The following is a 14,259-nucleotide window of genomic DNA, read 5'->3' as shown; positions in this document are numbered from 1 at the left end:
AACCGTGTTTATGGAAGACAATCTTACTCGGCTACAAGTGATCGCCAAAGAAAGAAGACTAATTTGTCCCTCTCTCTCTTTCTTACATGCAATCGATGGTTCTTCTGCCTATTTCATCTCTACTCTTTTTAAAAAATAGAAAGTGTCGCGCTCATGTCAAAGATCCTTTGGTCAATCTTGAGTTTATTTAATTTTCTGCTTTGTTCCTAAATGCTCATTTGAAAGACTTGGCCAAGCATTAAAAAAAGAAAGAAAAAGAGTAACTGCTTTACTGTAAAATTTTATGGGGAATTTGGGCAGGACTGTCAGAGCAGGAAGTCACTTTGCAGAGATAAAATGAACTACAGTGTAATGATTCAAATTACTCCCCCTCCACCTCACCAGATGAAACCAATAGCCCAGAGCTACTGGGATGCCCAATCAATAGGTCAGAATTTTTACCGTATAAGTTTTGTTATCACCCATAAATGTAATTCAGTAAAGTACTATCTGGCAGACAGACATTGGCATGAGAGGATAGGACCTGGCCCAGTGTGTAGGAAGAGACAGTGGTTGACTCAAATCTGAGCGCCCAAACTTTAATTACCTCCATCCAGCTAGGTGCATCCATTTAGAAGCCTCCTCTCTCTCTCTCTCTCTCTCTCTCTCTCTCTCTCCCTCCCTCACACACACACACACACACACACACACACAAAAGCCCATGTGATTCCCTGCTGGGACCCTGCCCAGATAATCCTAGTAAGATGCTCAACAATTACACTGATCAGCTGTTCATGAGATGGACAGATATCTGAGAATACGTGTCTACTTTGGGCGTGATCTAGCTAAAGCACTGTTGTTCTACTAAAAAAAAGAAAGATCTTGCAAGCCAGAAGTATGCCCACCCTTGCTGTAAAACTCTATTCTGAAAATCATCAAGCCTTAGAATTCAGCACCTGTCACATATCTGAAGGTTATCTACTCCCGCCTTTGTGTGCATTCAGTCATTCCCCTATGGTTGCCATTCAAAGCATTGCAGAGAGGCAAGGCAAATTTCGATCCATTTCCTTCAGAGCACAATGAAGCATTTAAAAAGAAAAAGAGAAAAAGTGTTGACTATCTGGAGACTGAATCAAAGTCAAGCAAATGTGGCAGGATGGTTTGGAGAATGGGAGGGAGGGTACAAGTTTAAAGAGAAAGTACCTGAGCCCATGACATAAGCTTCAAGGGAAGAGAAGGAACTATGCCCAAAAAGCTCTTCCCATTTCAAGCCATAAAGGACAATGACTTTGCATATAGGGACATAGGAAGCTGCCTTATACGGAGTCAGATGATTGGTCCATCTAGCCCAGTATTTTCCACACTGACCGACAGCAGGCTTTCAGGCAGGAGTCTCTCCCTGTCTTACCTGGAGATGCTGGGGACTTCTGCACACAAACCTTCTGTCCCTGAGCTCCGCCCTTCCCTTTCAAGGTATATCTTGCATAAACCAAAGCAAGCACCCACAAAAGTGTGGCAACTGAGAGCATCTCCCACTCCCCCAATACAATAGCAGGAACAACTAAAGACAGGGATGAACTCACATAAGCCCCAGCTAGCAAGGCCAGCAGTCAGAGATGATGGGAGCTGTAGTCTACCAAAGTTCACATGTTTCCCATCCCTGCTTTGAGAGCAGCCAGAGCAGGGGTTTTTTTTAATAGCAATAGCTATCACAAGGAGCAATTGGGTTCTGCTACAGAGAAATTCCGTCAGTTACCAAGTTGATCTTAATATTTCAGAGATTACTTTTTTCTCTTTGTCTGTATGCTGCAGTTTCTTTCCCCTGAACATATTCTACAGTCTCCTTTCCTGGATCTCACCTTGGGGAACATACACGCACAAACACCACCAATTATGGCAGAGGTTAAGAGGTTCTTGGAGGACACTGTCTTCAAGGAAGGCCTCTCTAGCCAATTATTTCTACTCTGGAGGATAAAGGTCTTTTACTCAAAATCCTAGAACTATCATTTTTTGTTCCGCTTTCACACCGATGATTGAAATAGCTGCAATAACTTTATAACTCAGTCTTATGAGCAGCACTGCTGGGGGAATCCCTGCCGCATGAATCTGATGGAAGCGCTGCCTTTCCCCCCCACCCTCCCCGCCACTGGCAGTTCATCAGACATTTCCTCAGAGATGTGTTATCATCAATCTATCAGATGCCACGCAGAAAAGCATTTGGGGGTGGGAAGAGGAGCAAGGAAGACCTGCAATCATAACTTAAGGAAGGACCTTATGAGGAGTACTATGTCAATGGTAGAACATCTGCTTCACACACAGACTCCATGGTTTATGCATTCTCTTTGGTTCATGAGGGTCTTTCACAGTCCAAGGTTCAATTTGCGGCATCCCCAGGAAGGGCTGGGAAAAGCTCCCTGCCTGCAACCCTGGAGAGCCGCTGCCAAGTCAGAGTAGGCAATACAGAACTAGGTCTGACTCAGAACAAAGCAGCTTCCTACATCTCACAGAAGCAGCAAATGGTGCAGGTATTGCAATAATTATACTGTTGCCCTCTGCTGGAAAGGGCCCAAATCAGGATGGGTAAAGTGATGAAAACCAGAGAAATAATAAGAGGCAATTGATCTCTGAATCCTGGCTATTGCAATATGGCACTTTGGCCCTCCAAATGTTGTGGGGAGTCCACCTCCCATCAACACCAAATCAGCATTGACAAGGAATTCCTTTATTCATAGAATTGTAGAGTTGGAAGGGACCACAAGGGTCATCCAGTCCAACTCCCTGCAATGCAGCAATCTTTTGCCCAACACGGGACTTGAACCCACAACCCTGAGACTAAGAGTCTCATGCTCCACCAAGGGAGACCATCCACATCTGGAAGCCCACATAAGAAGAGCCCCTGCTGGATTAGGCCCGAGGCCCAGCCAGCCCAACATCCTGTTTCTGGCAGCGGTTACCCACGGAAAGCTCGCAAAGAGGACTCGAGTGCAAGAGCTTGCTCCTCGTTTCCGCGCATTGGAAAAACCCTTTCACACGGGCAGTTTTAACCTTTTGCCTGCCTGCCTTCCTCCTGCGTCGATTAAGCCTCTTTCGCTCTGCGGAGCCCGCCCTCGGCTGCCCAAGGCCGGAGAGTGCAAAGGAAGCGCCACCCCACTCCCCAATTAACCTCCGCCGCGAATGCGCTCCCCGGGCGCACTGCAACGCGCACACACATACACAAACTGCAGCGAGACAGCCTCAGCATAACAAACAGCGCACTGTGTGTCACCCGGGTCCTCCAAAGCTGCTGGCTCCTCGCCGGACCGGCAGGGCTGTGCCAGCCGCGGAGAGATCCGTTCAACCGGGTTGTGTGGAGAGGAAGAGAAAATAGGGGGGAAAGTTGGCACCGCCGATCCTTCGGGTCAGAGGCGGAGCCCGGGGAGCCCATCATCCCGCTGGCGGGTCAGCTTGGGAAGATGGCCAGGCACACCCCCCTCGACACACACGAATCCTGGAAACTTTAGTTCCCCCTCTCCCAGAGCTATAATTCCCAGCACCCTTAGCAAACTACTATTCCAAAAAGTCTTTGGGTTGGGGAGCTGGACGCGCTCTAAACGCCTGGTGCGTATCTGTCCAGCCCAGGCTGGGAAGGGGAAAGTCCCCAGAGGACGACAAACTCTCAGCTCCATAAAATTAGCAGGTCGTTAAGAAGAGGACACTTCGGGCGCGGAGGGCTCGGGGGACCTGGCGAGGCTCCGCTTCCCGCTCTTGTGTGCGCGCCCGGGGCGCGGGCGGAGAAGGGAAGCGGGTCCTTCCTCGCCAGGGCAAGAGCTCTGCTCTCGCCGACCCTCCCCTCTCTCGATTCTGCGAAAGAAACGGCGGACGGACTGGAATCGATTACCAAAACCGGGTAGCGGGATCGATCGATCGATCGGATATAACCCTGGCGGGGTGGGTGGGAGAGGAAGAGTAAACGCCTCCCGCAGGAATGAGAAAGAGGCAAACTCTGCTTGAGGAATCCCTGTCCCTCAGCACGTCTGTTTTGGAAGGGAGTCCCCCGATCCCCGCCAGAGTTTTCCCCGGGCTCCTCGACTCGCGCCCGGCCAGGAAGTATTCCTCAGGCGCCGGGGTCGCCCTTGGGAGCCCCTTCTCCTCTCCGGGTCGCGTTCCAGGTCCTTACCTGCGTGGCTCATCTTCCGGAGTCTCGGCCAAAGCGCTCGACTGGCTGCGTCCCTCTTGGCCGCCTCCCCGGCTTCAAATCATGTTCTCCGCCTGGCAGGCGCTCAGGGTTGCTCCCTAAGCCGGAGCCCCCGGGCTGCTAAAGTTCAGGTCGGGGCATGGAGGGACTGGGGAAAGGGGGCGGGGAGGAGATCTCTCCAGCCAAGTTGCAAGCGACGGGAGGGGATGCGAGGAGAGAAAGAGACGCGAGTTGCCACAGCAGAAATCTCTCTCCCTCTGTCTCCAAAAGTGTCCGGACGGAGCCTCTTGGACAGGGATTGGGGGGGGGGGGATCAGTGCCTCGGGGAGCCCTGGTGGCCCTGCCCCATCGCTGCTCTCAGCTCGCTGCAAGTGGAAGGTCCGTGGTCGCTGCGCGCCGTGCGATGCCCAGGGCTGCTGTTGCTGCTGCTCTTGCTGGTCTCCCCCTGCTGTTGCTGCTGCTCCGGCCGGCAGGCATTTCCCTTCCTTCCCTGCAGAGGAAGCCCTTTTGCTCACGCAGAGATTGAAAGGCAGCAAAGAAACAGAGGCGGCGGCGGGCGGGGGGAGAAGAGCGCGGGTGCCAAAACAAGCGGAGATTTAAAGAGACCGCGGAGATTAAAAAAAAAAAACCAAAACCCACGAGGAGAGGGAGAGAATAGGAGGAAATGACACCGCCGCCGCCGTCCCACTGCTAAACAGACGCTGGGCAGGTTCAAAGCAAGAGGAGAGGAATTGTGCGCGTTCCCAGTCCGGGCGACTGTCTCGGGTTGCTCCGCGGAACTCCCCGCGACAGGATTGTCGATTACTATTGCTAAGGAAGCAATATTTGGGAGGAGGGGAACTAGGGGTGGTTATTGGCTACTGGCAGCAACTCCGTCTTCAGATTAGACAAGACGTTCGTGTTCATCTGACAAAGAACCCTGTGTGTGAATATGTAGGTGCATAGGCACACTAATATATTTTTATCTTCTTATTCTCCCCCCCCCAAAAAAAAAACCCGAGGAGCGATCTGTGATGTCACCCCCTGGGCGCGCACACATTTTCACATACACTCGTACTGACCAGTTTTAGCACATAGTACTGGCGGAGGAACATTTTTGCAGGATTTCCAATAATCCCCAAAAGTCGCGGCCGTGAAATCCCCAAGCCCACTCAGGAACGTTGCGGCTCGCCTTTGCGATCCTAGAAGCGCGCTGTGCTGCGATCCCCAAACGTCCTGTTCTAGATGCGCCCCGTTCCGCCACCGTGGCTTGTAGGCTCCTCAACCGCGGTCCCGAAGCCAACTAAGCTGCTCTCATCGGGCCGCTGAGGGACTCCTAGGAGCCGCATTTCATCCAGTGCTTCGATTTCCTCACCCAAAGACGCACAATCCCGTGTGAACGCGTTTGCTCCTTTTCTTTTTATAGACGCACTCCTTTAAAACAAGTCGCTTGCATTGATCCCGATCCTGTCCTCGTCAACACCGAAAGTCACCAGGCTCAAGCCTAACACGTCTACTCTGAAGTAAACCCTACTGATTTTACTTACTCCCGGGCAGCTGCCCATAAGGTCAGTTCCTTATTTCAGTGAGATATTGCCTCCTGGGGCAATACGTACAGGATTACAGCCTTAAGCGCCTCTAGGATCGCAGCCTACAACCGAAGTGTAAAAAGCCAAAGGGACGCGACAGTTGTCTGAATTGTCCCCCAACCGCATTCCTTAATAGTAGGAGGCGCAGGCACAGGGACATAAGCCGGAGGTGCTTTTGCGCTGGTGGAAGTGGGAAGGGCAAGGGCAGCCGCCCTCTACGCCAGAGGAGAGCATCTCCGTTGGGAAAAGGAGGGGAGACAGCGGGATTTACCTGGAAGCCGATCTCTCCTGCCACAGCTCCCGCGGCGGCGTGAGGAGAGGAGAAGGACTGGAAACAAGTGCGCAAAGCGGCTCTCTTGGAGAGGAGCTGTTCCTTGCGCCCCGTCAGCCCCGGGAAGGGCGAGCGAAGCGTTTTAAAGCGCGCTTTGGGGCCGTCGCCACCCCCACCCGTTTCGCGCTCTCCTGTTCTTTCCGAGGATGACATAATTTCCTCCTCCTCCCATCACCATCCAGCCTCATTGATAAATCCCGACTGTCAATCTGGCTCCCGCCCATTTCACAGAAATTTTGGAGAAAATTCGCCGGAGACTAAGGGCGCTTCCAGACTCCCGGTTTATTGACTAGCCATCCTGATTCGTTTCGAAGGAGAGGGCTGTTGGCTTGCTGAGCACTCATAGAATCAGAACTGTCGAGTTGGAAGAGACCCAACGGGTCAAGTAGTCTAGCCTCCTACAGTGCAGGAATCACAGCTAAATCACATTCACTCTGATTTGTTTGCGGAGAGGCTAGACGGCTTAACTGTTCAATGAGCATTAGCTGTGATTTCTTTGCCCCATCTCCACTATAAAGTAGTACAGTCATGGCTTCCCCCCAAGAATCCTGGGAGCTGTAGTTTGAAAAGGGTGCTGAGAGTTGTTAGCAGCCCCTCCCCCATTCCCCTATCTCACAGAGGAGCTACAATTGCCAGAGCTGTTTAAGGATCAATCCCTCTTGCTAGGGAATTTTGGGAACTGTGGTTTTCTGAGAGGAACAGCAACCTGGAACTTCTGAAGTGTAGGGGAAGCAGTAATTGAAGAGAGGCAGCAACCACACAAAGCACAAATACATCCCATCAAGAATCACTTGCTAGTGTGGACAGGAAATGCCATATAGATTTTAATGGAAAGTGCTCATGTGTGGACAAAAGTGCACACAGAAAAATAACTCAGAAGAAGAAATAATTTATACGCCACCCATCTGGCTGGGTTGCCCCAGCCATCCTGGGCAGTTTCCAACACACAAAACACAAAAAACCTCAAACATTTTAAACCTCCCTGTATGTCTTCTAAAGGTTATACTGTTACTCATCTCCATGACATCTGATGGGAGGGTGTTCCACAGGACGGGTGCCACCACCGAGAAGGCTCTCTGCCTGGTTCCCTGTAACTTCACTTCTTGCAGTGAGGGAACCGCAAGAAGGCCTCAGAGTTGGACCTAAGGGTCTGAACTGAATGCTGGGAATGGAGATGCTCCTTCAGGTATTCATGGCCAAAGCTGTTTAGGGCTTTAAAGGTCAGCTCCATCACTTGGTGTGGGAATGTACTGGGAGCATACACATCCTCTCAGTGAGAGGCCAATAGTGGGCAGGGCACCATTATTGATCAGCCATTCACTCATGGGGGCAAACCACTAATGTCCAGTCTCAATTTCCCATTTTAAAAGTGGGATTAATCATGCCAGTAGTGAAGGTAAACAGAACAGGAATCCTAAGGAACCAATGGTAATACACTTTGAGGGAATGACTGCTATTGGGAGTCACCAATTTGATTGTTCTCTTTGTCCATGGAGTTTTCTTGGCAGGGATACTGGAGTGGCTTGCCGGTTCCTGCTCCAGGTGGATCACGTTTGGTCAAAACTCTTCACTATGACCTGTCCATCTTGGGTGGCCCTGCATGGCATAGCTTGCATGAGTTTGACTAAACTGTGGGAGGCAGTGGAGGACAGGAGTGCCTGGCACGCTCTGGTCCATGGGGTCACAAAGAGTCGGACACGACTAAACAACAAACAACAATTTGATTGTGGGAAATGGCTTAAGACCACTTGCTATGCATTAGCTTTCAGAAGTATGGTAGTTGAGTGTTTTCTAGTTATAATGATTTGGGATTCCCCATTCATTCCCTTCTGTTCTTTTCCTCAATTTGCATGCATGTTTAACAAAATCCCAAAGAGGAGGAATTTCATTTGTCTAAGGATTGCTCATGCGAATAAGGACCTTTCCAGGCAACTGGTTCTAGCACAACAAGTGCTCATTTCTTGGGTACGGTCTATGTGGTTTCCTAAAGGATATGCTTCTGTTAGCACATCCTTTTTTAAAAAATGAAATGTGATCACTAGATGGAATGTGGTTGTGGGAGGCTAACAGGAACCTACTGAATACCATTTCCAAGGCAATTAGTGACCAAGTACTTCTCCCCCACCCCTGTCCTAGCGCCATTGTTGAAATGAAACTCTTTATTAAAAAATATTTTTATATATTCTTTTTTTTTTTTTTTGCAGGCTGTTTTCCATTTTCCTAGCCCCAAGTGACAGATTTCCTGTTTGCCTATTCAGATTTTGGTCAGTGTCATTTGCATTGCTGTTTCTCAGCGGTGCCAGTCACTTCCTTCAGTTAGACTCTATATAAGCATTTTTCATCCATTTGTATTTTGTTCACAGCAACTCTGAATTATGGTTTCTATAGTCTTAAGGCTTCATAAACAGCTACTTGTTGTGCATGCACGAGTCATCTGTGAGTACGAAGACATTTTAATACAAAAATATTGAAATGCTATGGAAATGCTGATGTAGCGAGAACACACCATGCACGTTCATGTCAGCAGACGCATTAAAAACGGCAGGTGTCAGAAAAACTGCCAGAATGTGTGGATCAGGATCCTAAAGTGATGAAACTTTGACTTGCATTCCTTTTTTCAATGCCAATGTCTATTGGGTTTGTGAATTATATTTGTAGTTTTAAAATTTGCTTTTCACCTTGGGTGCCTTTGGCTACCAGTGGCTTCCTTTTAAAAGGTGTGGGGGTTGAAAAGGACAACTTCCCACCCTTGAGTAAGAACAGCAGGAAGTAGAAGAAGGTTGCGCCTGTCAATCTAGAAAGGGAAATTTATTATAAAGATCAATGAGTCATTTGGGAGCATCTGATGCTGGGCAGAAAATCAACTAGGAAACTCCGTAAGAGTAGGATACAAGTAGAAAGAGATGCTCTCTTTAGACCTAATTCTAACAGAATGGGCATGGCATGGCTGCAACTTCCCAAGGGCTTTGGCTCATACTGTACCTCTCATAGGAAGAACTATACGCATTCAGAAAGCAGAGGTCCTAATACTGATCATGGGGTGGACTCCCAACCTTTAAACTTGCTCATAAATGATCTAGGTGTAGGCACTGATGTATCCTAGTTTGCAGATGATACCAAATTATTCAATGTGTTTGATGATGACGATGATGATAATAATAATAATAATAATAATAATAATAATAATAATAATAGGGGAATAATAATAGGGGAAATAATAATGTTTAGGAAAGCTTTTAATATTTAATAGGTTATTGTATTTTAGTGTTTTGTTGGAAGCCGGCCAGAGTGGCTGGGGGGACCCAGCCAGATGGGCGGGGTATTAATAATAATAATAATAAATAATAATAATAATAATAATAATAATAATAATAATAATAATAATAATAATTTATACCCCGCCCATCTCTGGGCGGCTTCCAACAAAATACAAACAAAAATACAAAAATCCTTTAAAACAAAGGATATCATAAATTCAGTGTGAGCAAGTGAAAAGTGACACATATTGAGGCCCAAGAAAAATCACATACGTGATCATTTTTGTTGGGAAAATGAGTTGAGTTTTTGCAAATGTCCAAGTCGAGACTTTTTTTGGCAGGCCTTCACCTTAAAGGAAATGATCAAAGCACCATCATTTTCCCACAGAGATGATTAGACTGGTGATCCCAGGCCCATTCCTAATGACGAAACACACTTTAACAGCATCATTGGAGTGCCTCCGGCCAGTTCCCTCCTCCCCTTCACCAAGGTATGTAAATGGATCCTTGAGAGACGTAAAGGGGGCAGGAAGCAATGGTTGGCGCTTGCAGATTCAAAGCAAGCCTGCTCCCCTAAGATCTGTTCACAAACCTTCAAACATGGGTGCTCTTCCTTCTAACTCAACATCCATAAACCTAAATATGTTAACTTAGAACTATGTCCAATTAATGTCAACGAGGCTTACACACCAGTAAAAACCAGTGTGGCGCAGTGACCAGAGTGTTGGACTAGGTCTTGGGAGACACAAGTTCTAAATCTACTCCCAGCCTTGAAGTTCACTTGGGGACATTGGGCTGGGCACAGTCTCTCAACCATACCTACCTACAGGGTTGTGAGGGAAGATGGGCTGCAACTATAACAAATTAAGTGTGCTTTGGAACTCGGCCTAAATTTCCACAGCAGGCTGGGATGAAACCACTTTGGAAAATGAAATATTATTCTGAAGAATGGAGGATGAAGTTAATGGACTATGCAGAATTGGATAAACTAACAGGAAGGATTCAAAACCGGCGGGACCAGAAGTTCACCAAAGACTGGAGTAAATTTACAGATTATTTGAAAAGTATTTGTGAAGACCAGATGACGTTTGTAGGTTTGCAAGAAGTTTTGTGAGGAGTATTATTGGAAGTATTGCAAAAATGGAGAAGGGGGTTGATATGTTAAGAGAGGTAAAGGCAATATAAAGTTAAGAAATGCATAAGAAGTGGTTAAGATGGAGGATCATCAGAGGTGCTGATGGAAGTCCAATAAGATTGTATAAGTGATAAATTGTGTGGTATGTTTTATAATTTGTATGTTAAAATCAATATATATATATATATATGAAAATGAAATATTATTTTTTTCTTACCTAACTTTCAGAAATGGAGCTTTTGATAGCTTGAGAGATGGTGCTATTACATTTGTTTCATGAAGGCAGAATCAAGTGAGGGCGCTCGCATGGTGCTAGGTGTGTGCCTTCTGTAACACAAATGCTTAAAAGAGCCCATTCTGCTCACAAACAGCCCTACAGCAGGTGGTTTGGCCCAGGAGTTAGTTGGCTCTCGACTCGCTTTATTGAGGTGCTGAATATGCGGGAGGAGGGTTTGCTTTCCTTGATCACAATTCCACCGACAACAACCGAGTTTACACAGAGCTGTTAGAGGTTCAAAGAAGTCCTGTAAATATTTTATGTGCCTGGAGATTATTTGTGTTTGGCGGATTATGTGCAAGGTGATAAGAATCGCTAATAAGGAGAAAATTCTTCGGCAAGGTGCAAACGTACCGCAGCCCTGCTTCTCTCGGCAATATTTCATGTTTATTTCATTCTAAAATATGGAAAAAGCATGCTTGTCGCCAGCCCATTTACAGCGCTGGGGCAAAAAAAGAAAGACCATATAAAACTATTCATTGTGCTGCTTTCATTATAATCGTGATTAACAGCGTTTTATGGCGAGATGGGAAAACCAGGGAGATGAAGGCAAAAACATAGAGCTGGGACACAGATAATTGAACTCCATATGTTATATTTTTAAAGCTCGCAGGTGGAAACCACCAAAGCCTATTTAACAATGAGGGTTTTTATTCTGTGGTCCTTTGTGGCACCTGACTATGGCACCAGTGTGGTGTAGTGGTTAAGAGCGGTAGTCTCATAATCTGGGGAACCGGGTTCGCGTCTCCGCTCCTCCACATGCAACTCCTGGGTGACCTTGGGCTAGTCCCACTTCTCTGAAGTCTCTCAGCCCCACTCACCTCACAGAGTGTTTGTTGTGGGGGAGGAAGGGAAAGGAGAATGTGAGCCGCTTTGAGACTCCTTAAAGGGAGTGAAAGGTGGGATATCAAATCCAAACTCTTCTTCTTCTGACTGCAGGTCTTCCTGTTGCCATTACCTGATAGGATATGGCACAAGGTTCTCTCTCATTTCTCATACTGATAATCTTAATGCAAAAACCTCCATCAACTAGAGCAGTATTTCCCAACCTTTTTTGGGCAAAGGCACACTTGTTTCATGAAAAAAATCTCGAGGCACACCACCATTACAGCCCCGTGACGTCAGCGCGCAGCGTCACGCCGGGAGGGACATGAATTGCTAGCAAATTACATAATCACCTCCTTGAGGGCTGGCTCATCTTCTCCGAAGGCAGAACCCCATTAATTAACAGCACAGACTCACACCATAGCCAAGACGAGGGGGGGAAACCTCAGTCATGCACATGTGGGGGCTAAATGAGGACGAAGACCGGGCAGAGAGCAGGGTTCAAATCACCCCACCTGGCCAGGACAATCCCTGGGTGCTCCCTTGGGCCACTCGCCTGACCCACCTCGCAGGGCTGTTGTTGCGAGGATAACACGGGGAGAACCACGCGCGCCCCCGGGAGCTCCTTGGAGGAGAAAGTGGGCGATGAATGCACGAAATATATGAGAGGCGACCAGGTTTTGCAGGTGAGGGGCCCCCGCCAGCCAACACCCGGCGCCGAAGTTTCCCCCCGGGCTCGGCTCGGGGAGCAGCGCTGCTCCCCCCGGCTCCCCTTCGCCCTCCCGGCTCTCTCTGCCGCCCACTGGGGACCCCCCTCACCTGCCAAGTCCGGAGCGCCGGTGGAAGTTGCATGCATGCATGCATGCAGGGCGCCGCGTTGCCATTGCATTGCACTGCACTCCATGCAACGCCTGCACGCATGCATTGCCTTGCACGCCCGCCAAGGGGTCTCCCCGCGGTCCGATGCGTCCCCTCCGGCGCGGATGCAGCATTGCAAAAATAAAAAACCCCCGACGCAGCCCTACCTGGGGGGCAGCCTCCGCCTCCGCCGCTCCGCCTCCGCGGGGATCCCCGGGCTCCATCCTGCCGCCCGATCTCCGCGGGGGCGCAGGCAGGCTGCGCGGGGTCTGCGCGGAAGAGCCCCTGCCCGCCCGGCCACCGCCGCTGCGCTCATTCCATGGCCGGGAGAAGAGCGCTTCAAACAAAATGCCCGGCCCGCCAGGCCACGCTGGGAAACGTAGTTTGCACACCCCACGCGGGCGCGGAGCCCAAGGGCGAGGGGACTACGGATCCCGGCAGCCCCCGCGCCGGGGACGGAGGGGGAGAGGCCGGGTGCAGGGATGGAGGGACGGGTGGGCGAGCGAGTGAGTGAGTGGCAGCCGCCAAGCCTTGGCCGAGAGCCAGGAAGGGCCTCCCCAGAGGAGGAGGAGGGAGGCGCAGAGCGGGAGGGAGGGAACCCCAGGGGTCATCTAGTGACGGCGCCCCAATCGAAAATTTGACTTTAAAAAAAAAAATCTTTCGAATTTTTTAATTTTCCCCACGGCACACCAGGCAACATCTCGCGGCACACTAGTGGTTGGGAAACACTGAACTAGAGTGTGCTTTTGACTGTAGCCCTGCTCAGGTGTTCACCTGTACATGGATGGTCTTAAGCCAGAGGTTGGGATGGGGGCATGCATGCAAGTCCTAGCCCCTATGTCTCCAGGCACACAGCTCCTCCGTAGACCTCCATGTGTTTAGTATGAAAGTCTGCATGGTGTATGTTTTACTGTGGACTCAGCTATACAGCTGCAAATAAAAAAAAAAAAGTACAGTATATAAATGTGACACTAGATGGAAATGGTGAGCTATGACAAATTCAATATATTTTTTCAAAACGGTTTTTTAAATAGCATTTTTCACAGCGTTTTTTTATATGTGTGTATATTCCACCTATATGTGTATATATTGTCATTCTTACATGCTTAATTCAAAAAAGGCCTCCTCCTATATAAACGTTGTGAGAATGTTAAGAAAGGTAGGAGAGGACATATTGTTTTGTTATTATCTCTCCTCACTCACGCTAGTGAGTAAACAGCAGAGCACATTCCTCTTGCAACTTATTGGAGGCAAGTTGATGATTCGTTAGATAATCCTTTAATTTAAGGTTGCCAGATTTCTTTCAATGAATCCGGGGACACTTCAGTTGGAATGGATGGATTTGTCATGGGACTGATTTGTAAATCTGGGGATTGACCCCGGGAAATGGGGACGTCTGGTAACCTTACTTTAATTAAGCAACCCAGTCCGCTTGTCCATTCTGGATTGTTCCTGGTAAGTTTCCCCTTTATTTCCCTCTTAAAATAATAATAACACAACACAGCCTTCTTTAAAAGCAAGAATAAAGTTTTACTCACATTCCGTTCACAGCAGTAATCTGAAGGCAGGCTTTACCTTGTAGTTACAGTGGAAAGAAGTCTGAGCTACACCTCAGACTTTCTGCTTGTTGGCTCCATCCCATGCAGTGGCGTAGCGTGGGTTGTCAGCACCCGGGGCAAGGCAAGTAATTTGCGCCCCCTAACCCGTGGATTTTAGCACTCGAGTCTCTTCTGCGCCCCCCCCAGATGTTGCGCCTGGTGCGGCAGGCCCCCCCCTGCACCCCCCTCGCTACGCCACTGATCCCATGTGAAGGTTGAGCCATGTGCTGGCTAAGAGCCAGGAGAGTCCAAGAGTA

General features: G+C 48.7%; 1 protein-coding gene across 7 annotated transcripts in view; it reads right to left on the bottom strand.

The window, feature by feature from the left end:
* The window catches only part of FGD5 (FYVE, RhoGEF and PH domain containing 5), a 133,991-nt gene extending 127,812 nt beyond the window's left edge, over positions 1-6,179 (bottom strand). For 4 of the 7 annotated variants that reach the window (XR_014522906.1, XM_083491045.1, XM_083491043.1 and 1 more), the window contains exon 1: positions 4,136-5,079. Coding sequence is in view for 3 of the 7 variants with exons in the window: in XM_083491045.1 (XP_083347171.1) it covers positions 4,136-4,148 (13 nt within the window). In the remaining 4 variants the exon portion in view is untranslated. Of the gene's footprint in view, positions 1-4,135; positions 5,080-5,992 lie in introns of those variants that run through there. The other 3 variants (XM_083491044.1, XM_083491050.1, XM_083491049.1) reach the window with 2 other exon arrangements.
* Between the last annotated feature and the right edge of the window lie 8,080 nt (positions 6,180-14,259).

Source organism: Podarcis liolepis (genome assembly GCF_965112155.1).
Source record: "Podarcis liolepis genome assembly, chromosome: 2".
NCBI lineage: Eukaryota > Metazoa > Chordata > Lepidosauria > Squamata > Lacertidae > Podarcis > Podarcis liolepis.
The sequence above is the reverse complement of the archived record's forward strand: the minus strand, read 5'-3'. Positions and strand labels throughout refer to the sequence as shown.